Source organism: Mustela erminea, chromosome 18, assembly GCF_009829155.1.
Source record: "Mustela erminea isolate mMusErm1 chromosome 18, mMusErm1.Pri, whole genome shotgun sequence".
NCBI classification, from domain to species: domain Eukaryota; kingdom Metazoa; phylum Chordata; class Mammalia; order Carnivora; family Mustelidae; genus Mustela; species Mustela erminea.
Window position 1 is genome coordinate 44,673,163 of NC_045631.1, and position 24,280 is coordinate 44,697,442.

At 56.9% G+C, this 24,280-nt stretch overlaps 1 protein-coding gene across 3 annotated transcripts in view; it reads left to right on the top strand.

The window, feature by feature from the left end:
• Nucleotides 1–14,332: 14,332 nt before the first annotated feature.
• The window catches only part of WNT3 (Wnt family member 3), a 47,028-nt gene continuing 37,080 nt past the window's right edge, over nt 14,333–24,280 (top strand). The window contains exon 1 of one of the 3 annotated variants that reach the window (XM_032322070.1): nt 14,333–14,614. In XM_032322070.1, the coding sequence (XP_032177961.1) occupies nt 14,535–14,614 (80 nt within the window). In that variant the 5' untranslated portion in view covers nt 14,333–14,534. The remainder of the gene's footprint in view (nt 14,615–24,280) is intronic. The other 2 variants (XM_032322069.1, XM_032322071.1) reach the window with 2 other exon arrangements.

A 24,280-nucleotide genomic window follows, 5' to 3' on the forward strand; every position in this document is an offset into this window, starting at 1 on the left:
GAAGGACCCTAGGAAAGGAAGGGTCCTGCTGTTAGAAGAATGGAAAGGCTGAACAATGGGGGGTGATCAAGCCACAGAGAATGTGACTTTCGGGTACCTGGGTCTGCCTCCCTCATTCCCCTATCCCCCTCACCACCTCTAAAATAAATAAATAAATAACATCTTTTTAAAAATCTGTAATGTGGAAAAAAAGAAAAAAGCCAACTCCTGTTCTGTATCTTTCCTTGCATTTATCCACTGGGCTACTGACTCGTCTCTCCCTCCTCTGCTCCCCATCCCTCACCCCCAATTATAAGGCCCTGCTCCAGCAAAGAGAGAAGAAACCTGAATGAATCCTTAGCCAGATAGCTCTGAGAGGAAACAGGACTGCAGGTACAGAGAAGAGCTTCTTCCCTGTTGCCCCTGTGATGGCTGTTGGGGCAGAAACTGGATAAGGTTTCTCCACTTCCAGGCTACAGCCGGTAGTTGCCCCAACAACTGCTCACTCCCTAATGTGGAGGCCTCCAGGAAGATGAGCATGCCCATGGAAAAGGCTAGCCGGGCACTGCTCACCCACACAGCCCCTCTGAGTGATTTAGAAACAGATATGTCCTCCTCCAGAAAATGTCAGAAAGTGGTCCAAGCCAATATGCCTGTGATGCCAATGATGCATTCCTATGTAGGCTTCCCTTTTGCAGTGCCCAACCTGTGCAGCTGTGCATGGTAGCACTAAAGACATACACCAGGTTGCTCCTCTGCCCCATGAATGAGAAACTGAGTCTTGCTGACTGTAAGCTAGCGCACCAAACCTTCTTGCGTACCCAGCCTAAGCCCTTTGGAAGAGTCCCCTCTCTCTCCCGAGCTCCAAAGTTCACATCTCAGGTCCAGCTCTTATTAGGACAGTGACCTCAGCTAGGGCTCACGGTCTTCCTGGACCACAAGTCCCTTAGCTGCAAAGTGAGAGCCATGCCACCTCTGACATGGGACTTGAGTGAGGAAGAACTGAGGAAATAAACATAGTGCTTCACAATCAGGGCGCGATGCCACCGAGCTCCTCACATCGCCCCCAACCTCCATATTCTCCCATTTGTACCCCAAACTCTGCCCCAGGAACCTTAGCACGTGGCTACTGGGTAGCTTCTCCCTCCAGTCCTGTCACTGCGGGCAGAATCTGATTGTCCTTAAGCCCCTCAAGTAAACAACACATGAAACACTTGCAAGTCTTGTACTGAGTTCTTCCTGAAGTGAAGGATTATTTTACAAACTGAAATCCTCATCCCTGCATTTCTTTCTTCACATGCCTGGCTTTTTATTGATTCCAGAGAATTGCGAGCAGCTCACCAGGGAGGCTGATGGCTCTCAGCACCGTGGCTTTCATTCTATCAATGGATTGCCCCCAACATCTTGAGCATTGGCTGTGCATCAGGCATGGTGCTCATGCATTTCCCTGTCTTTTTCAGTCCTGCCAATTTCTTTCCCAATTTCTCTCCCCACAAGTCAGAAATTGACATTATAGCAATCACCTGGATTGTTTTTAATCATTGCCATTTGCATTATCACACACTTTTCTTCCTCTTCTCAATGCAGTAAAACAAAGAGGGTGCACTTGTTTCTTGGCCCTTAAAATCCCCGTTTCACATACAAATGCAAAGAACTATCTGAGGCTTCCTTCTGGGTACATCCCTAGAAACCAGACTCTGAATGAAGTTCAAAAAAAAAACCCCACCATCCGTTCTGAGGAATGCAGCTCATGTCCTTGGGGCCCTGGCTCTCCCTAGGAGCCCCAGTGGGGATTCCAATGCCCCAGTTCCCTCCACACCTTCTTGTGCTTCTCCCCTGGGAAAAGGGATAAGGGTTTAATATCTAAATATCTAAGGGGAATTTCAGGATCTGTGCTAAAGTGTTATTAACTGCCCTTACTGCACCCCCTCCCCATTGTCAACGTCTCTTCAGCTGCTGTTCCTAGAAGTCCCAGCAGGTGTCACTGTGACCCTGACCATCCTCACAGGCCCCTCCTCTGGGTCGGCAGGCAAGACACCTTTGAAGCCTGGGGGCCTCCCAGAGGTGGGAACTCACCTCTAAGGGGTCCCCCAGGAAGAGTCCTGCCCCAAAGAGAAGGGTCCCATCTCTGCTGCACTCTCTCCCAGGATCCATTTAGGGAAGGACTGTGGTCCAGGGAAGGTTCAACGTTACTCTGAAGAGGCTAGGTATAGAGTGAAGAGTGAAGGGGGAGGAGGGGACCTAGACCCTCCTCCCCCTTCCCCCAACAGTGTCTTCTTACATTGCATCAGGAGATTGTCCTCCCCAACCCCACTCTCCCTCAATCCACTTCACCTCCAGCCCTGAGCTTTGGGGCTAAATCTTGGTGACTGCTGAAGGCCCCTCAGGGTCAGGAATCAGAGTGATGAGGAAACAGAAGACACAAAGGGGACTCTAAGTCAGGGAGGGCTTCCTGGAGGAGATGGTTGTGGACTCAAGAGATTAACTCAGGGCCCTGCCTCACAAGAAAAATAAGCACGAAGAGGGGCCAACCTGGGGACTCAGTACTATCGGGGAGGGGAATGCTGAGAGATGAGTTCATGGATGACTGTTTTGGGAGATGTTTCTGGAGTCTGGTGGGCTTCCAGGGACTCTCTCCCCACAAGTCAGAGAAGCAGGAGACACAGACTAAGTGTGCGTGTGTGTGTGTGTGTGTGTGTGTGTGTGTGTGTGTGTGGAGAGAGAGAGAGAGCACCTTGGGAGGGGTTGGCAAGGGATATGAGAGAATAGTAGGATGCAGTGGTGAGAGGGGAGAGGGAGACCTTCCTTCCAGATTAAAATTGGGCTGTCGGGGTTGGGGAGGGGCGCGACAGGCGAGGGAGGGGAGGGGCAGGGAAGAGAACTAAACCTGCGCCCAGCCTTAGGTACAGGGCTCAGCCTGCCAGATGTGTTTGCGCCCTTGGGCCCTTGGCCTTTCTTGGGCTGAAAAGTCAGTGACAAGGCAGGGAGATGGGCTTTTGCACAAAAGGGGTGTCAAGCCTCCTATTGTGAAGCCCAGTGAGTCCTCAGAGGGCCTGGCAGAACTCACCAGCTCCTTCCTCTGCATTTCCTCCTGGCCCATCTGTCCACCCCCTGCCATCTTCCCCAGAGACCCTCCGGGAGCACCAGGCCCCGGCCACCCCGCCCCTTCCCTTCCCCACTTCCCCCTCTGAGAGCTGGCGAACTTGCCCTTTTGGTTGTCACCTCATGGAGATTTGGCCCTTCTGGAAGGGAGCCTTGACACCTGGCATGGGGCCTGGCCCAGATGGGGACAGGAAAGACTTGAGAACTAGTAACTGCACACAGACTGGGTCAGGGATCACGTGCAAAAGGGAAGCAGGACGAAAAGCAAGGGTCACCCGCAGGAGCCCGGGACCAACAGTGTCTTGTGGGCAGTCTCACCTCCTCCCTCCTTCAGAGGTCCCCCCGCCTCCCGGAGGCCACACGTGAGGAAACCATCTCAAGGTGCACAGAGAGGCAGGGCACGAGATTTCGGAGAAGGTGCAGTGAAGTGTCCGTCTTGTCCAGAGCCAGCCTCAGCAGACCCGTGCGACACACACTGCCCTACCTGGCTCCCCGGGGCCTGGCCCAAGTCAACCAGCCGGGGAAAGCCGGTGGCCAGCTCGGAGGAGCCGCCGCCTTACACACTGGGGAGGTCATGCGGCATAGAATCAAACCCATTGGGGCCCCAGCCCAGCTTCCACAGTCAGGGGTGGTGGGTGCCATAGCCTGGCTCACTGGCCGCCCAGGCACTGAGTCCACTGCCCCCCAACCCTCACTGGCGGGGCTGATGGCTCTCGATGGATGGACAGCCAGCGCCTGGGACACTGGAGTCCCAGTGTTGCCAACAGCCCTCACCTCCTGTTTCCTCCGCGGTCACATGGTGGACTTCCATTAGAAATAGATGCAGCCACACGCTGGGCGGCTAGGGTACTGTCCCTGGGCGGCTAGGGCACTCTGCCTGGGCAGCTAGGGCACACACAGCCTTGGGATCCCTGCAGATCCCTCATGGGGTATGAGACAAGAATCGGGGGCCGGAATGTAGGTGGGGGGGACTTGCACTTGTTGAGACTTGCTGACTCCCTGGTCTACCCACCTAAGTCCCCCAGTGAGGCTTCTTTGATGTGGAGACGCCCCAAGCCCCATGGGCCACCCAGAGCCAACAGAACAATCCTCCGTTGCATTCCCCTGGCCTCCTACCCCTGCCGGCCCCTGCCAGCTTCCTGGAGCCCCTGGCTGGTGAGTTTCACCCCAGAGGTGGCCAGGGCCACCGCCTTCTCCAAGCCCTTTTCCAGTGCTCTGCAGCCCAATCTCGCTCATCCATAACCCCCAGTAGCGGGGGCAGGGCTGGGGGCGAAAGGGGCTCTCTCCAGGCAGTGGCAGGGGGCGGGGGCCAGGGGCTCCCCTAACTGCAGAGGCTAGCCTTACACACCCAGCAACACATGTCCCCCTTTATGGCCAGGGCTTTCTCTCGGTGCTTAAAGGCAACTGTGAAAAGAGCAGGGCTGATTCTGGCTGCCTAGCCGTCTCCTGGCAACAGGCCTGGCAGGAGGTCTTTCTTTCCCCCCCACCCCACCTCCCTTCTCTCCTCCACCACCCCCCTTTTTCCTTTCCCCCCTGTGTCTTGTGTTGTGTATCATTAAAACTTCCCTCCCAGCCACTTCCCAGCCAACAACCAGGCCCTTCTGGGGCAGCTCAGCCAGCCGGGCCTGGGGGTGGGGGCTCCGAGGGGTCAAGCCCCCAGAGACGAGGCTTTGTGTTCTGGAACCAAGGCTTAAACTCAATTTGGCAACCTTCGGCACGTTCACGAGGGGCAGCCACGAGAACCAGCCCTTCCTCACCCTGCACGCCCCTCTTCCTTCTCTCCCCCCGTCCTCCGCTTCAGCTCCCAGTCTGTTCTGTTAGTACCCTAAGCCTGCCAATAGTGCCACTGGGCACTGCCCGGTCTTTGCTAGGGCCTCACAGGGCCAGACACCAACAACCCCTCACCTAGAAGGACAAGCCTCTGCTGAAGGCTAGGACGGCCCCAGCCAGAGGCCGGCTGCCAGCTCTGGCCCAGTGTCCTGGCCTGCCCTGAAATGGGCAGGAACACAGGGGTGGTGGGCACAGGGGTCCTGGGGAGGTGGATTATTCACTGTGAGTGTCAGGACCAGGCCTCCTCATTTGGACACTTCAGTCTAGAGGGACACTGAGACCCAGAGAGGGTAAGTGCTTTGCCTGAGAACACACAGGCAGATGGGGGAAAGGTGCAGCTGGAACCCTGGCTTCTGCTCTCCCTTTTCTGTGGCTCTTTATGCTCCTTATGCTGGGGAAACAGGTGGCCATCTGAGGCCAGTGTACCTTCAGATCTCTGACTTGTCTACCCCAAAGCTCTCTGCCTCCTCCATGCAAAAGGCTTTTCTGCCCAGCCAGGACTGGAAGGGAGACCCCGGACCTTCTCCTGCAGACCCTCTGGACAATGAGGAGACAGCCGAGTTTCCTCCCCCATCCCTCCCCAAACACAAGTGTCTGTGTCACAGAGACCTGGTTCTGGGCCACTGTGTCATCGGACATATTCACTAGGCCGGATGGGCAGACCCATTTTGTGAGTCTCAGCTCCTAGCCAGAGGGGCTCCAACTCTGAGGTTCCTCCACTCCTGCCAGGTCCGGCCCGGCTCACCCTCAGGGTCCCCTGGCCATCCAGTAGGTGCAGGCCACGACCGCACAGGCTGGCACCGGGATCTGACGGGCATTTCCATGCCACATTCACCCCACAGGACCCAATCCGCTACTTTCTTAACACTTGCCTTTAAGTTGATTTGCTTTGTTCTGAATAACTTCAATTAAAGAGGAAATGGGAGATGATGGTGACATTCAACAATACGAATTTATTCTAACCAGAGACTCTGGCCCGCCAAAGTCTCTGAATGTGTGACCCTCTCTCTTTATTAGAAAGAAATCTTAGTGTCGTATTAGCACCAAGCGGACTTCCTCCTCGACAACACTCAAAAGGAGTGAAAGAGAATGGAATAAGGGATGTGAGTAAATGAGTGTTCTCATTGTGTGATTCGAAGTGATTAAATACCATGCTTCATTTCATGGGGCATCTGCGGTTTTTTCCAGCTTCTGAGGAACATTACCATTAGCGATGGAAACGTGCTCCAAATTCCAACCTTTGGCCAAACCATATTTCAGACTTTCTTACATTCTGGAGCAGAAAAAAAAAAATTAAATTAAATTAAAAATATTTTGGTTACATCATGTTCTCTGATTTGGGGTTCAGAAAATGACTTCTCAGCAGCCCCCCGCCCCTTGATGTGCAGAACAAAAGGCAGAAGGGATCTGGGGATGATCCAGGTAGGGGTAGGCGAGAAGAATGAGGAGAAGAAAGGCTTTGGGATCCAGGAAAGGAGCTCTGGGAACATCATCACCATCACCACTGGCCCTCAATCATTAGACATTCTGATCAAGATTTTGCCATTTGAGGAGTCACAAGTTTATAATAAGTCTTTAGGGCAACAGGATTTGTGCTCTCTGTGTGCCCCAGGCTCTCTGAGTAAATTATTCCATTTAACTGCGGGGAGGTGTGGAATTAGCATACCCATTTGACAGATAAGAAAACAGGCGCATGGAGGTCCAGATAACTTGCCCAAAGTCACAGCAAAGCAGTGGTAGAGCCAGGATTTGAAATGCCTCCCTCTGATCCCAGAGCCCATGCTCCGCGCACCCCCCCCCCCACCCCACCGCCTCCCTCCCAATAACCCAAGACTGGCTGGCCAGTGGGGACAGACCTAACTTAGGAGATCCTGACCTGGGGACAAAAGAGTGAGGCTGATGCCCAGAGAGGCCTGCAAATGGGGGGTGGGGGAGAGGAAGAACACAGCCCCACCCCCCCCACCCAGGTCCCCAGAGGAGACTTGCACCAGCCCCAGAGCTTCCCTGAGGAAGCTGTGTGGATATGTGAGGAGGGGCTTCTCTGGGACCCCAAGGAGGCCACGAAGGAATGGAGAGCTGTGATTACAGGTGGAGAGAGTGTGGGAGGAAGGTGGCTGAGCTCGAGGTTTTTTCCCCCTTTTCTTAAAGGGAGATGCAATTCACACACCACAAAAGTTGCCATTTTAAAGTGTGCCATTCTGTGGCTTGTAGTATACGCAGTGAGTCATGCAACCATCACCACAATCTCATTTCAAAACCTTCTCATCAACCCCAAAATACATTCGTATCCATTAGCCATCAAGCTGCAGCTTCTTAAAGAAAAAGGAGAAGGCAGCACAAGATGCAAGTATATTCAGGATTAATTTTAAGCCTTATCCCACCCCTACACCATCTCTTGCTGCTCCCTTCTCCCTCCAAGTTGTCTCAGAGTAAGTCTCCCGGCTCCAAGAGCAATTGCAACCTCACCCCCATCCAGACTAAACCCCCAAACCAGCCCATAAATTAAAGCAACTCAATCGTGAGTCAATCAGCAGCACTTAATCTAACTGTGCCATACTAGACACTATGGACAGGAGGGCACAGATGTCACTTAGGAAGACTGTGGTTGCAAATTAACAGCTGGGAGTGGCCTAATCAACAAGGAAAATATATTATTTCATATACCAAGAAATTCCAAAGCAGGACTCTGCAGGGGTCAGCTGATGTCTCAGCGATGGTGTCAGAAACCCAGCTTCCTTCTCTCTCTTTGCCATGTTCTTCCTCCAATACTAAGCCTCATCCTCGGGTAGTTTCCCTCATGGTCACAGGATGGCTGCTGCAGCTCCAGGCGTCCCGCCCAGACACGATGTCCAAAGGCAGAAAAAGTGGACATTTCTTAGTCTCATTTTTAAGAACCCACAAAACCTTTTCCCAGAAGTCCTTTTGCACCCTAGGGATCTGGCATCCCCGCATGTCTCATTGACTAAAGCTGGGTTACATGCTTACCTCCAAGCCAGTCCCTGGTAAGGGGAAAGTCCAGGACTGGCTTAGACCAAGCAGGATTGCCCTCTGAGCCAGGTGGGGAAGGGGTAGATACTAGAACAGACTGGGGGCCTCTTTTAGCCTGGAGGAAGGGACCACCAGAATAGAAGACTTTACCCTAAGGAGGCTCAAGAAAGAGCAGCGGACTGTCATCATGTTAGAAGGGCCAGTTACTGAGCTCTTCACATGTCCCAGATGCCCTTTCAGACACTGCACACATCACTCCACTGAACAGGTTAACAGCCATCTGAGGCAGGGGTTATTGTTCCCATTTTGCAGGTGAGGAAACAGGTTCAGAGAGGGTAGGTAATGTACCCGATGTCACACAGTAGGAGGCAGAGCTAACATTCACTGGATGATGGTGGTGGCAAGAGATCTGGGCTCTAAGACAAGTACTCAAACAGAGGGTCTCCCCACCATACATATGAAACCCCATTCAGACCTTAACTGGAAGCCAAGGAGAAGGAGCAAAGGAGATGGGCTCTGCCAGGTATGGGACAATCCAGACAGGTGCCACGGGTCTGCCCAAGGACCTGCCTGTCTAGTTCTGTGCCAGCCACCTGCTCCTGGCCTCCTGCTGGTGGAGGCAGCTCTGACCCCACGGCCAACCCACCGGGTGTCTCTCGCCATGTGTCTAGGCTCTCAGGACCCAGGGGCCCACAGCTGGGCCCATCCTGAGGTCCTAGCAATGGCCGCTGCTGGCTGCACCGCTCTGTGGGGACACTAGTTAGCTGCAGAGCTCTGCAGGGTCCGAACCAGGATTTGACCAGAAATTTCAACACCATCTCCAAGAGTAATATCAGGCTTGTTCTGTCCCTTCTCCTTAATATGCCCTACAGAAGTCTTCCCCCAAAGACTCCTGAAATGGAAAGAAACTTCATGGCTCTTATCTTGGTTTTAAAGGCAACTGGGAGCCGTAGTCCATACCAAGAAAAACCATGCCAGCCCATGGGGCTGGCTCTGCTTCCCAGGGCACAATCACCTCCCCTGGGAGGGGGGGCAGCCCCGTCTGGGTGGGGGCTCTGGGGCCGGGTTCTGAGGCCAAAGGCAGCATAAAGGGGCTGGAGGGAGGCTGAAGAGGGGGAAGAAAGGGAGGAGAAGGAGGGAAGGAGTGGCAGAGAGGGGGCGCTGGCAGCATGGGGAAGGGCAGCGTGAGGGCCGCCAAGCCCCAGATGTCAGCAGGCTGCCAACCCCTGATCTCACCCCACTTGGGGCAGTGCCACCATGCTCTGAAAGGGAAGCAGGAGCCAGAGGACAGAGCCGGGAGCTGGGGTAGGTGGGGGGTGCTGTGGGCCTAGGTCTACTCACCATGGGGACCCTGAAGGGCCATAAGGAACCCAGACGAGAAAGAGAGAGAGAAAGAGAGAGCGCGCCTCCCTTCTAAAGCCTCAGCCCTGCCTCCTCTCTCTCTCCCTCTCTCAGCCCGTCACCAACAACGTTCATATGGGGACTCTGATGTGCCAGCCCCTGTTCTGGGTGTCAGGCTTTGGGTAGTCCCATGGGGTTTTGATTTTAGATTAAGAGATACACACTAAGTGAGCAACAGAACAGACGTGTCTGACACATAATGTATGTAACATAAGGTCAGTGTTAAGGGCTCAGCAGAAAAAGAAAGTGGAATAGGAGGCCAAGAGGGACAGGGTCGGGGAGTGCCTAGAGGTAAGGGGGATCTTTCTGGAAAGGAGATTTTGAGGTAGGTTGAAGTTGGAACATCAGACAAGATTTTCCCGGGGAAACCCTTCTGGTGGAAGCTCTTGGGCGACCAGAGGGGCATCTGCTTTGCTGAGGCTGACCAGGGCAGAAGGAGAGACCCAAGAGAGCAGCTCGTTCCTCAGCCCCTAAGAGGAGAAGAAAGAAACCCAATATTTATTATTCCCGGCCGCGGTCTGGCATTCTGTCAGCACCGTTCTCATTTAACGCTGACAACTCCCTATGAGATATAAAGCATTATCTCCCCCTCCCGCAGCAGAGGGGAGGCTCAGGGATGACCGGCAGCTGGCCAGGGGTGCCCTTCATGCTTTCTGTCGCTCCCTCCCCTCCCCTTTCGAAGGACTCTGGCCCCAAATCGCTTTCGGAGATGCCCTGGGGGAACCGGAGAGGACCAGCACCAGAGGAATTACTGCGACAGGGAGAAGCCCTCACGTTCCCACAGGTGGCACCTGTGATCTCCGGGTGCGGGTGGGCCAGGCTGGGAAGGACTCGGTGACATCACTCGGCCTGCCCGTTCGCAGCCTCGCGTATCTCGACACAAAGCTGAGGCAGCCGCAGGGTTCCGGCCAGGCGGTGCCGAGGAGACCTCGCATCACCTCGGCCCGCCCGCGTCCTGCATCTGGGGCCCGCCCGCCCGCCCTCCCCAGGGAGCCACCTGGGTGGGGAGCAGAGGGAGCCCGAAGCCACGCACACCTTATCCTCAGCTAAGCTCCGGGATTGCGAAGTAGATTAAGGGCATTCGCTCACGAGGACGCCTACTTAACCTGGATCCCCAAAGATCCGGGCTGCTCACCAACAAAGTCCCGGGCTCCCCGGCCCCCGCCGGGAGTGGGTGCGGGGCGGGGCCAGGTGGCGGGGCCCTTCTTCATCCGCCGACTTCCTGCCTCGTTATCAGCACCGCCGCCAGGGGGCGCGCCAGGGCCGGACGACGGAGGGGCTGGCAGGCTCCATGCGCCTTTCTGTGGTCGCGTGGACATTCGTGGCTCACCTAGGCTAGGTGCTCACCTAGGTGCAGGCTTCTGGCGTTTCCAGGACGCCACCTCTACAGTTTAAAGAAATCTTGGTGAATACCTGTGCGCACCGCCCACGCTACGGCCTGTGTACTTCTGGGCTGTCCTCTCTGGTTGTCCAGCCTTCTGGTGGCTTCCAAGGAGCTCGCTCAAACCGTTCTGAGGCTCCTATAGCTCTCAGGAGAAAGTTAAAAGCCCCTGTCTCCCGTGAGAGACCGTGGAGCCTCCACGCGCCCCATTGTGCCGCTCCCCGCCCCCACCTCCCCCTCCCCCGTTCTCTTAGGCCCCCTGGGCCGGGGTACCTGCAGCATTCCCCTCTCTCTTCACTCTCCCCGGGCCGGTCTGGGCGTCAGGTTCCTAGGCCCCCCGAGCAAGCTTTCGGGCACGTTCCAAGCAAAAATGAATAACCCTGCGCTCCATCGGAGATTTCCTCCTCCCTCCCGGCGACAGACGGGTAGCCCCCTGCGGGCGGGCGGGGGCCTGGCGGCCGTCGTCTTTGTCTCAGCGGCGCTCCGCAGGGGACCCGGCCAGCGGCGCTGAATACACAGTTGCCGACGGCCTGTTGGGCGGGGGGGCGCACATCAAAAGCAACCTCGGGGCCACGAGAGAGGCGGGGGTGGGGTGAGACCGGGCAGTCACCCGGCAGCGCCGAGCTCCCTGATATTCACACACACGACACCGAGGGCAGCCCACGTGCCAGTCCTCAACTCCCCGGGCACCCCCCTCCTCGGGCCCTCCCGCCTTCTTGGCCCTCTTTCTAGAGGCCACCCCCCCCCCCATTCAGGGCGGAGGGCAGGGGGGAGCCACCTCAGCCACCCGGGCTGGTCTTGGAGCGAATTTAACCCTTTCCCCCATCGACTGCAATCCACCCTTGAGTTTCGGGGTGCCTGTTAGAGAGAGTGTTTCCGCTGGCGACACGTGGCGCGGCGGCGGCCTCCCCCTCCCGGGTAGGGACCATTTCTGTGTTCTACTGGCAGCACTGGGCCGGTGGGAGGAAGGAAATTAAGCCTGTGTTGAAGGAAGGACACCTGGCAGGGGAGGGGCAAGGGCTCAGGAATCCCCTCCTCTGGGGAGCTTTCAAGTGGGGGGAAATCCCCACGCCAGCTTCCATTCTCCGGGTCCCCCGTGCAGGCCACGAGTGGGTTCTCACACCTCCCTGCTGGGCCTCCCTCCTCCCTAACTTCCCCAGGCTGTGCCTCCAGCAAAAGTTCATGATTCTCTCCTCCCACCCGTTTCCCCGGCTTCTCTTCCCTTCCCTGCTTCAAGCTCCTGACCTGAGTCTCCGGTGCTCCCAGGCTGCCTAGAGGAGGCATTGGGTACGAGTGGCCCTTCAGACAATGACCAGTCTTGCCTAGGCTGCCCAGGGCTCCTGGCTGTGCATGTCTCCGCCAACCCTCAGCCCACCCACAGCCCCCCCCCCCATCTTTTGCCGCCCAGGCATGGTACTTATGGTCCCTGAGGGCCCAGAAATGACCCCAAGAGGCCATCTAGCCCAGCTCCTGCCTCCTGGCCAGGCTGAATCCACAATGATCTCTTGGTGGCTAGGGAAGGGAGTCCTGCTCAGGTCTCGGAATGACAGGTATGGGCTCCGGAGCCTCCGAAACTGCCAGGCAGAAGGTGAGATCCGGCAGGCTCCTCTGATCAGAAAACTAGGGGAGAGTCCTTGCTGGGCAGGACAGAAAGGGGGTAAGACCTAGCAGGCCATGTGGGGTGTATGGAGGGCTTTCTACTCCTAGAACTGGGACCCAGGGCTCACAATCTGTGATTATGGCAAACCCACAATAACCCTCTTTCCAGATCAATCAGAAACAAAGCACCCCAGAATTAGCCCATCAGGGGGGCATCTCTAAAGGATCCCCATCTCTCTCTCCAGCCTCCGTCCCACTAGCCAAAGGTTCTGGGGCAGGTTGGGGCTTTTTTCTCCGTCTTGGTCATCCTGCCCCTCTCAGCCTCCCTCCTTCCCCCTGCCCCTTCTCTCTCCTCCAGCTCCCCCTGCTAATCTCCAGCCTTCTCTCAGTATCGCTGTCTCTCAGTTTCTCTCTCTCTTTCTCCTTTCTTCACTCTGTTTCTCCCTGTTCCCCCCTTCCCTCCTCTCTTTCATCTCTCCCCCCCCCACCCCACCCCACCCTACCCCTCCAGCCGAGCACCCGGCTAGGAACGCGGCAGGAGCCATGACAAGCCCAGGCGGCGCTCCCGACCCTTGGTGCCCCAGGGCCAGTTCCCCGCGCCCGCAGCAGCCATGTGGGGAGAGGGCTCTCAGGATGGGCAGGGGCAGCAGGTTCGAGCTGTGGGCACCGGTGGCGCAGATCAAAGGCCCGGAATGTCTGGCCTCTGGCCTGGACTTCCTTGGGCGGTGCTCCCCACCTGGTGGAGAGATAGCCCACCACTCCAGGCCTCTGAGGGTCTTGGGGGCAGCTCCTTTGCTGCCGCTTCTGCCCCCATCCCCTGAGCAGTGGCCCTTGTCCCCCATCACTGGCCTTGCTTTCTTCACCCCAGGCCCAGGGCTGCTCCAGGGTCCCGAATGCCTCTGGGGCTGTGGGCGGCCCTAGAGAGGGGCTTGGGAAGCAGGTCGCCCAGGTGACAGAGGGCAAGTCCCCCAAGAGTGGCCTCTCTCTCAGAACCACTCAGGACTGAGACCTAATTCTTGGACGCTGGAGAGGGAGAGGACAGAAAGACCCCAGGGGCCTGTTATGGGACTTTTTTTCTATGGTGGGGGCTGGGGGCGTTGGATACATTTGACTTCCACACAGGCAAAGGACCGGTTATCACCGAACCCCAGGTGGAAGATCAGGCAGAGACTTGGGGGGAGGGTTCCCCGGGCAGGCAGAAATGTCTTCGGAGGACCCCCAGCTGCTCCCTGCTGGGGCTACTGCGTTTCACTGGCCCCAAACGGTTCATCCCTGAGATCCAAATGGGACTGCGGGCGCTGCTTCTGACCGAGCTGGAGGCCGGGCCTGAACCCCTCGAGGAGGAGAAAGTGACCTGGCTCCGCGAGCAGGAAATGCAACTGGCCGCTGGTGTCAGTTGCAGGAAATGCAAAGGCAGCAGGAGGTCCCGATACCGATCTGATCCCTGACAAAAGACTCAAATGACACTCAGCTCCGTCCCCCGGCGCCGCCCGCAGCCAGACCTTCGAGCCTCCGCGGACCCTTCCGCGCGCCTCTCGGACACCCGGGAAGCGACCTCCCGCGGCCGGGGTCGAGTGGCCGGCAGGCTTGCCGGCCCCGAAGGCTGCAGGCTGGGAGGGGTTGTATTTCCCAACCCTCTCCGAGACCCTCGGATCCTGTCTTGCCCGAGCGAGGCTTCTGGAAACATCCGTGTGCTTTCTACTCTCGATTTCTCACGCGCCCAAGTCCAAAGGGGTCACGGTCCCCCGAGAGAAAAGGAGCCACCCATCAATGCCCACGCCAACCGGCACCACGTGAACGCCCCCGTCAAAGCCCCAGCTTCTTCAACCTGGCTGGCGGGGGGCGGCGGGGGGTGGGGCGCCGCGGCGGTCCCGGGCCAGCAGAGGGTCCAAAGTGCTGCCCCCCCAACCCCAAGTTCCCACTGTGTCCGGGGCGCGGCTTTGCCCAAGTTTGCAGGGCGATGCCCTTCCCCGAGCCCGACTCGTGGGCCGGGCGGGAGGGGCGCGTGATTGACAGGCTGAACTACAGACTCATCTCTTACCTTAGGCCGCGGGCGCTGATTGGCTGCTCGCTGACATCCTCAAACCCGGCTGCTCCGCGCTGGGCTCGGGAGGGGGGCGGCTGCGGGTGGAGGTGCGCTTCTGACAAGCCCGAAAGTCATTTCCAATCTCAAGTGGACTTTGTTCCAACTATTGGGGGCGTCGCTCCCCCTCTTCATGGTCGCGGGCAAACTTCCTCCTCGGCGCCGCTTCTAATGGAGCCCCACCTGCTCGGGCTGCTCCTCGGCCTCCTGCTCTGTGGCACCAGGGTCCTCGCCGGCTACCCAATTTGGTGGTAAGACTCGCCTCTTGTCTGCCCGCGGCCCGATTTCTCCGCCGAGTCCCGGGGAGGTGGGGGGCGCCGGTCGGGGTGGGCTGTGGCTCCTTTCTCCTTGCCTCCCTCCAGCCCCCCACTCGCCCACCCCTCCTGGATTTTCTGCTGGTGTCGCCTTCAGAATCCAACTCCTGGCTTTTCTGATAATCACCATTTTCCCTGCTACTCGCTGCAGAGGCTGGAGGACTTTTCCCGGCTCCGATGGTCTCTGATTCCTAAATCCTCACCCTCCACCCGTCCTCATCTGGGGGTCCCCGAAGACCCTCCATTTGCTTGCAGTTGGGTTTCTGGAAATCCAGCGTTGTCCCTGGGGCCCAGCCACTCCTCTTCTCCATTTTGGGGTCTTCATGGGCAAAATCATCCTGTTCCTTCATTGCCACCCCCATCTCCGCCGGCGCCTCCATCAAGAAATCTCCCCCACAATAACCCCTTTTTGCCTTCATATTTCAGACCCCGATGGCTTCAGGGAACCCTGGGGCAGGGGAGCAGGCCGGGGGGGTGGATTTCATCAGATTCTCCCCACTCTGCTCCAGATTAATCTTGAGCCTCAGAAGTGAATATGGTATTTGCTGATCCGAGATGCCATTGAATTCGGATTTTATTCATTTCTTGTTTGTCCATCCTGGCAAAAGGGGGGGGCTCTTTGAAAATGTAGTTGTCTGGGAGGGGGTGGGTTTGTTCTTTGACCAAAAACCCAATTCTCCATGTCAAATTCGTTCCTTTTGGAAAACCGAGGACCGAGGAGAAAGGGAGAGAGGGAAAGCAGAATTCTATCCCCGAGAAATGCGGATACAAAAGACATTTTTAGTAAATAAGGCTGGGAAATCAGGCGCGGTGTTTTGGGGGGGGTGCGTCTATGGAGGGGGAGACTGACCGAGGAATAAACAGCCCTTTGGGAGCCCCAGTTCCAGGGAGTCCCCTTGTTTTCCAAGCAGCCCCACCGCCCCCCAGCAGGTCCCAGAGGCCAGAGGGGAAAGAGACACTGAAACCAGTTCTCTAAATTATACCCCGCCTGTCCTCAGTCTCCAGCCCCCTGCATTCCGGAAAACTTTAATTAAAGAATCTTACCCTCCTGGACGGAGAGCCTCGGCCCGGGGGGTGGGGGGGTGGGAGGGTGGGAGGTGAAGAGGAAGAATTTGGGATCCGTGAGTAAGAAGAGGGCCTGTGGCCCCTGAGGTTTAAGTCAGAGGGGAAGGCCACCAGGGTGCGGTGCCCCCCTGCGCATCCCCCTCTCTCTGACCTGCCACCCCCTCTCCAGCCCCAGCTAGGGGGAGCAGAACCAGCATGATTCCGGGGCCACACCCTGAGTCTGCCTCCAATTGCTGGGGTGGGGGGTCCAGGATGGGGGCAGGAGCAGGGCATGACCAAGGGTCTGTGTGTAGAGGGTTCTGAGAGTTGCTCCCAGGACACACACCCGAGGGAAAGTCTTTCTTCTGTCCAGCCCTTCCTTCCCGCGGCTTTGGGCTGGCCTGGGGCCTCCTGTACATAAAGAAGTCTGAGGGGTGGCGGGGGGCAGCCAGGGATTCCAGGTTGGGGGCTCTGCCTGTTGGGGGAGGACTGCTGCCTAAACCCATCCCGCCTTTGCAACCCTTTCTGACCCTCTTTGCATCCCTGGGCCAAGGCCATGCTGTTCTTTGCCTTCATGGGGACTGGTGGGGGGAGGGTATGGGAGAGAAGGCTTGGAGCCCCAGGGGCTGCAGGGGTGAGGCAGGAGTATGGGTGAGGAAGAGGCCGGTTCCCCTACCCTATTTACTGGAGGAGGGCACTTCCTGAGGCAGTGCCTGTGAGGAAGGGTTGTGGGGAGGGGGCAGTCTGGTGTGCAGTCGTGTGTTGGGGAACACCTAGATAGCAAGATGTTGGAAAAACCTGGAAAGCCAGGACATCTTCCCTAACATAATGCTGGACACATGGCTTGTTTGGGGGCTGGTGTTGGGGGGGGGGTGCAGGGGGAGGCCAGGATGCTGCTTTGTCTGAGCAGAGGAGAGGGGTGTGTGTGTGTGTGTGTGTGTGTGTGTGTGTGTGTGTGTTCTAGGGCTATGATCATAAGAGGTGTCAACCAAATACGAGTGTGTCTCTGTGTGTGGAGGAGTCCATGCCCACACCTGGGTCACCATGGATGTGAACTCACGTGAGATGGGGGATCCGTGGCCGTGAACGAGTGTGCTGCACCTCTATACACAAGTGGCTGATTCTAGGATGTGTGGGTGTGTGTGAGTGAGAGAGAGAGCGAGAGAGGAAGCCTAGAAGTGTCTATGCCCACATAAAGGTCAGCCCTTGTGTTTGCTTGTGACACTAGGCATGACTGTGTTCATGACTGGGCATGTGAGCGCTGTGTGTGTGTGTGCGTACGCGTGTGTACGTGCATGTGCGCGCATGCCTTCACGACAGTGTCAGGGGAAAGCCCCACAGCTGTCTTTGTGCATGGGTATCAGTGCTCCTGGCCATGACCTGATTGTGCTTGGAAGGAGGAGTGGGAGGCTGTGTCTGGGTTAGCCTGGGACCCTGTCCTCAAGTCCCCGTGGCTGGCAGGGCCCTGGCCTCGAGGATATGTTTGCAGACCCATGAGTTACGGGTGTGAATGACATCCTGAGCTTGGGTGCTTGGTGGGCAGCTGTGGTCCTGGAGGGGCAGTCCAGCAGGAGACAAAGGTCTAACCAAGAAGCTGTGAGGGGCCCCGCTGACCAAGGGTCCCGGACTGGGCAGTGTCTATGCAGGGTACAGAGCCCTTCTTGGCATGAGCTTATCCTGTCTGTCTGAGGATGGTGGTCACAGCCCTCCCCTCTTTGGCTGTTTGTCTTTGGGCTTGGAACTGGCATGGAAGGGAAGTCACCTTCTTAGAGCTGGGACCGGGCCTGGGACAGGGACGGCAGAGTGGACAGGCCTCAGATTCCTGTTCTCGCTCTGCCTCCAGGGCAGTCCGTCAGATTCCAGATCTTTCAGCGTCTGAGCCCAGCAGAGGCTGCCCTCTTAAGCCCACCCAGCTCATACATTCCCCAGGAGGGGTTTACAGGAGAAACGGTTTAGCTGGGATGTCTGTCCCTGCCACCCCTCAAGAAAGGCCCCTCGAACCCCCAGGGGCCTGTGCTGCTTGTGCCCCAGCCCCAAGAGAAGGCATACCAAAAAGCAGAGCCATCAGGATGTCAGACAGAGGCTCGTGGAAGGAAGAGATGTGCTCCAGGCCTTCCCAGCCAGGTAGGGGTAGAGCAGGGACAGGAAGCGGTGACAGCAGCACTGATTTCTGTAATTCTTCTTGTCAGTCCCAGTTAGTGCCTGCTGGAGGAACTTGTCTTTCTTCTCCTTCTTGGGGGAAAAATGAACTCCCTTATTAGGGCCCATCCTAGGGCCTGCTACATTCCAGAGACAGAGGCCCTGATGGAAGGGGCCTCCGCTGGGGGTCGGGAGCCCACCCTGCCTCTGAGTGACCCACCCGCCTGGGGCGCTGTTTCCTCTCCTGCTCCAGCTTCACCAGCCCGTCCTGCCCCGCAGCTCGGGTGAAGGTGTTCTGCAGAAGTCAAGGGCAGTGAGCTGGGAAAAAAGACACCTGAGTTCTCTTTCCACCATCCTGAGACCCATTCCTCCACTCCGACGGCTGCCCCAAGCCCTGCCTCAGTTTCCCTATCTGTCAGATGTCCTGCTGCTTCCCCCACCCGCTCCCACCTCCACCCGCCTTTCAGAGGCTTGTGAACATGTTCAGTCAAACCCCGTGGGGGTCAGTGGGCTGGGCCCAAGGAGGCACCTGGAGACTGCGGGGGAGGAAGGCCCCAGGCCAGGTGTTAACACTTGTAACAGGCAGGAATTACAGCTGGCTGGGGCTGGGGCTGGGGCTGGCGAGGAGCTGAGCTGGCTGGAGGCTGTTGATCCCACAGACAGACAGACAGACAGATGGGCAGATTGGATGGCCAGGCTTGAACCGGGTGGTCTCCCTTCCAGGGCAGGCCTTTCCCTGGGGGGATCTGGGGGGTGGTGGTAGAAATTAATCCAGGTCTCTTGGAAGTGAGTTAACAACCCTCCTGCTCACCCCACCCCCACTGTGGGCGGGGCTTGCTGTCCAAGGGGAGGAAAATTGGTGGGGCATCTGTTTGTATTCTTAAGATGGGACCACATTTGGTTTAAAACAAAAACAAAAACAGGTCAAATGTTACAATAATACCAGGATCCTGGAGGTGAATTATGTTCTTGGAAGAACCTGCTTTAGCATAGGGGAAAAGGCAGAGGGGACAGGGGCAGCAGTCAGGGAAAGTTCTCCCAGAATCTCTCAGAGCATTTTTTCAACAGCTCTGGGGCCAAGAGGTGAGCGATGGGTGGAGTCTGGGCTGGTGGAGTCTGAGCGTCTCCCCCATCCCAGGGATCTTGAGGGTCCCAGGTCTGCGACAGCTGCCTGGTAAGAAGACCTTTTAGGGGTGGGGATGGGTCGAAAGAGTCAGGAGCTGGACTGTGGTGCCAAGTTCTTTGGTGGACATGCTCCCTCTCTGCAGCTTTCCCAGTGACAAACCCAGCCAGCCACCACACTCTGGCCTCTCGGTGCATGTTCAGTAACTTATGAAGGTGGAGAAACTGAGGCAGACAAGGTTGGCGGGGCCCTAGATGGAAATCTCCAAAGAGTAGACTCAGCCAAGCCAGCGTCTCTAATCTGCCTCTCTACAGGATGGAATGTTAAAAAGACCTGAGTGGTACTTGGACAGATGAAGGATTAAGAAGACCGTGTGGGCCCCTGAGAAGGTGGTCTGGACACGAGATAGGGGAAGGGAGCTCTGAACTTAGGGTTTTCTCAGACTTGGAATAGGTCAGGGCAGGAGAGGTGAGTTTTCTCAGAGGAGGATGGAGCTAACAGACTCTTCCACCGGGAGAGGGGCCTAAGAATGTGGTGAGCCCAGGAGTGGAGGAGGACCTGGTCTTCTAGACTTTTCTACCCACCCTGCTGGGAGGTTTAGAATCCTTCAAAAGCCCCCAGGGAGGGAAAGACGTTCTCTATCTCTGTCCCTGGTTGGGAGAGGAGGTATGCCTCATCCCTCCCTCCAAGGTTAGGGTCAAGGATGTTCCATGTATACATTATGTTCTCATGAGTGCCAGGAAGTGGTTAGAGCAGAGTGGGGAGACGGGTCTGAGATCGGGGTTCACTGCTGGGCGACCTAGGATGAATTTCTTTTCTTCTCTCTGCTTCAAGTCCCTGCCTTCCTCTGGGTCTCCCTTTCCTTGACTCCCCTGAGGGATCCCTTCTGCGTCTTGGAGTTCCCCAGAGCTATGACAGGGACTGATACAGTGCTGCAAAGGGGAGGCCCCAGAGTCCCTCTCCCCACTGCCTTCCCCATGCCCCACTCTCCCCCCTACCAACCCAACCCATTCAGCCATTCAGAGCCTGCCTCCGGCAGCCTAGCCCCTGATTTCTGCAGCCCAACCCGCGCTCAGTCCCAGAGCTGGCTGCGCCCCTTACCACACTGCCCCCAAATCCAGCAGCCGGGCTCACACTCACATCTGGCTCTTTCACGTTCTACCTGGGTGGCCTAGGGCAAGTTAACCTCTCTGAGCCTCAGTTTCCCCGTTTCTAAAATGAGGATAGTGATTGCTTCTGCCTCACAGGGTTGTAGAGAAGGTTCAATGAGCAAACGCATATAAAGCTCTTAGAACAATGCCTGGCTTACAGAAAGTACTAGGTGAATATTAGTCACTCACACCTCCCTTTTGCAAGCTATTTTGACCCCTTTAAGTCCTTGATCCAAACTTGCCTCTTCCAAGAAGCCCTCCTGGATTGGCCTCACCTGGCCCTGCTTTCTTATCTTCAGAATTCAGCTTGCCCCATTATCTTTGGCACTGGGGACCATGAGCCTGTAGCTTTCTTTTTCTTTTTTTCATTTATTTATTTATTTAGTACTTGCTATACCCAACACAGGGCTTGAACTCACAACCCTGAGATCAAGAGTCCAACGCATACTCTTCCTACAGAGCTAGCCAGGTGCCCTGACTGTAGCTTTATTCTTTTTTTTTAGATTTTATTTATTTATTTGACAGAGATCACAAGCAGGCAGAGAGGCAGGCGGGTTGGGGGTGGGAAGCAGGTTCCCCGCTGAGCAGAGAGCCCGATGCAGGGCTCGATCCCAGGACCCTGAGATCATGACCCAGGCCAAAGGCAGAGGCTTAACCCCCTGAGCCACGCAGGTGCCCCTGTAGCTTTATTCTTAACTTGATGGAGTTAGGCCAGGAGAACCTACCCTCAGCTCTTTGCTTGCCCAGGAAGGGTGGGGACTAAGGTACCGGAGCCTCCCCTTACCCTCCTCCCACCCCACAGTTTGTGGGGCTCTTGTGGCCACTGCCATTTCCAGCTGGGACCTGGAGCCTCCTGGGGCCGGGCCTGGGAGGGGTAGAGAAGCAGACGCAGAGGGGGAGTGGCCCCGGGGCCGCCGGGACCAGCCCGAGCACAGAAGTTGCTCCTCCAGGAGCCGAGAGATGATTCAGAAGGTGATTTATAGACGGAAGGCAGAAAGCTTGGCTCCTGGCAGAGGCCTGCTGGTTAATTACATTCTTGGAGGGGGAGGGATGAGTGGTGCGGCAGGAGGGATCGACTTTTACCCCTCTCCCCCTCCAGGCCTGTCCCCATGGCTGCCCACGCTCCAAGCAGGGTCCCTCTTTCTCCTGCTGCCAAAGAAGGAATTCCCTCTTCTCAATGAGAGACTAGGGGAGCAGGAAGAGCTTCTGGGGCTGGAGGAGGTGGAGAAAAAGGGAAGAGGTCAGAGTTCCATCTCCTGAAAGGACTCAGGAGAGTCTGGCGTACAGAGGGCGCGCGGGCACAGGCCGGTCTGGGAAAGAGGATCCGTTCCCTTCTTCCCTGCTTCTGGGCAGGTGAATCAATAACCCACCTGGGGGAAAAGGGTTTCTAGAATCTTCCTGAAGGTGCCAACTCCACACTTTCCCTCCAGTGCCCTATCCTACTGCTGCTTCTGGGTCCTTCCTTCAAGTATGTTCCTTTTATGTTCGGTTCCTCCGTGGACCACGGGTGGGCTGGGATCTAGGGACCAGGTACTGGGCTGGGAGGTTGAAACCTGGTTCTTCAGTGCCAGACAACCTGTGTCCTGTGGGCACAAGGGCTGTCTTAGATCCAGAGCGTTCTCCAGGGACAGGGGTAGGCTTGTATCCGAGGGAGAGGAACTTTCCTAGCCTCACGTTAAACTGTCTCTGAGTGTCCCACAGTTCACCTGCTAAAGCTACAAAGTCCCTTCGGCACCGTTGATAAGCAACCCCCGCTCGGTTCGGTTACTCGCTGTGAAGACATCTGGATCCCCAATGGGAACACTGCCCCATGGGACACCCTGACATCTCCCGTCTGCTGCTCGGTTCCCATGTAGTCTCATCACGGCTTTGAAACCCAAAACCCCGCCACTAGTTCTGGAGGCTAGAAAGGTGTGTGGGGGGGGGGGGGGCGGGTAGAGGGGGAGGGCAGGGCAGCCTCGGCCAACAGAGTGTATTTAGCTGCAGCTTGGCGTGCACAGCCGGGAGGGGTTGGCAGGGGTCAGGTTGGGGGCACTAGACAGCTCTCTGGTTCCCCCCGAGGCGGGCCTTCTCAAAATGGCTTCATTATGTGTGTGGAGTGAATTCCAGAAATGTCAGGCACACCCATACATCCACGGGAAGGATGGAGACGCAGAGGTGTGCTGGGAGATGAGAGACAAGAGTGGGCAGTGCAGGGTGTCGGGAGGTTTCTGGCCAGTGAGTTAGGGGTCCCGAGCCTGGCTCTGCCCCTAGTTGGGGTGTGACTTGAGACAAGTCCCTTCACTGTTCTGGACCTCAAGAAAAGGGGAGTCGGGCAAGCAGCTGGCCCTGGACTTCCATCTCCGAGATTTCAATCCTGGATTCTGGTCACCCAGGGATTTGGACCGGCTGTCTGGTAGAGGAGGGCAGGTCAGGGAGAGCTGCCCTCGGGGCAGGGTGGGGAGTGCTGAGCACAAATCTTTGTCCTCAAACAGCTGTGTGGTCAGGGATGAGTCTCACCACTTCCCAGGCCTTGGTTTTGTCATCTGCACTAGGGATGATGCTAATAAGGCCGTCCTTGGCCCTGCCCACCCGCAGGGCTGTCTGGAGCTTCGGAAGCAGTCGTTGAGATAAGGCCCGTTGAGAAGTGTCACGCTCTTTCCCGAGAAGTTGGCGTCATTGCTGGTCCTACCAGAAAAGACAAGTGAGAGGTGGCCCCTGGCCAGACAGTGCTGAACATGGACCCCGCAGGACCCGCTGGGCCCCTGAGCTGAAGGAGTTGGTATTTTCAGCAGAGGAGGAAGGAATGGGATGTTGGGGCGTCATGCGGCTCCATGGGGAGCACCCAAGGGAGGGGCAGAGGCTGAGACCAAGCGGCCACAGGACATGCGCACGTCCACGGCGCACAACATGAGGCCTGGGAGCCCTCCCGACCTAATGCAGAGACCAGGGGCCTGACCAGCGCTCATCCAGGCACAGAGCAGGATTTCTAAGGAGGGACACACAAGGGTGGCATTGTGGGGGGAGGTGAGTTGGGGTGAGGGTAAAGGGACTAGAGATGGAAGGAGCTTTGCCGAGGCCTGCGGTCATTGCCTGTACAAGGACTTGCAAACTGGCAGACCATTCACTCAAGCTAGGCTGGAAAACCAGGGAGGACTCTGTGTGTGTGTGTGTGTGTGTACGCGCGCATGCACACTCACATGTGTTGGGGGCAGTAAGGGAGATGGGAGCAACAGGACCAAGCACCCAGTCTGCTGGGAGGGCCCTTGTGTGTAACCCGCCCCTGGGCACAGGGTCCCATTTATTGGCCAGAGCCAGCCGGACAGCGAGAAAGACCAGTTTCTCCTTGCAGGGACACTGGGAATGCAAATACGGATGGTGGCAGTGCCCAGCCAAGCTTCCTGCCTCCTGTCCAGCTCCTCCCCACTTATCTTCCTCACTGGGATTTCTGAGGGCCTCTCCCCTGCTCGGAAACCTCCCGTGACTCCCCACGTCTTGACTGGCACTGATGCTCCCTAGGATTTGGCCTTTACCCACCTGTTTAGTAGTACTTTCTTAAACCCCCAAGGACCTCCCAGTTCCTCTGTGCCTGTTCATGGAAGACCTCACCACCTTCCCCACACTCAACTGTTGAAATTCCACTTTGCCTTGAACCCAGATCCAAACTCTCTTCCTCTGGGAAGCCCACCTCGATTTCCAAACTCATGCCTCACTTCCTCTCCCCCTCGGGCAGACATGCCATACGTTCCCACTGCTTTCTGCCACAGACTTCGGGAGTCTTCTTTTCCTCCTAGACTATAGATGCCCCCCAAGGGAGAACCAGAGTTTTAGTTCCTTGTAACTCCTCTCTGCACCGCTCCCTCCCACCCCACCCCACCCCAGTGCCCAGCATAGAGCACGGGCCAGTAAACAAACACACACCTCTGTGTTGTATGTAACACGCTCTGTAAAGGCACAGGGACAAAAGATGTTTCTAAGAGTGCCAGTTGCATGCGTGCATTGCTGTGGCGTCGTGGGCAGACGGAATGGGCAGAATGGATACAACCTCCCTGCCCAACCCCCCCCCCCCCCCAGTGTAAACTAAGGCTCCCAGCACATTGCTTCTGCCGACTTTGAAAGGAGGGGGACCTGGTTCCCTGGCCCAGCGGTCAGCCTGCCCTGCTTGGC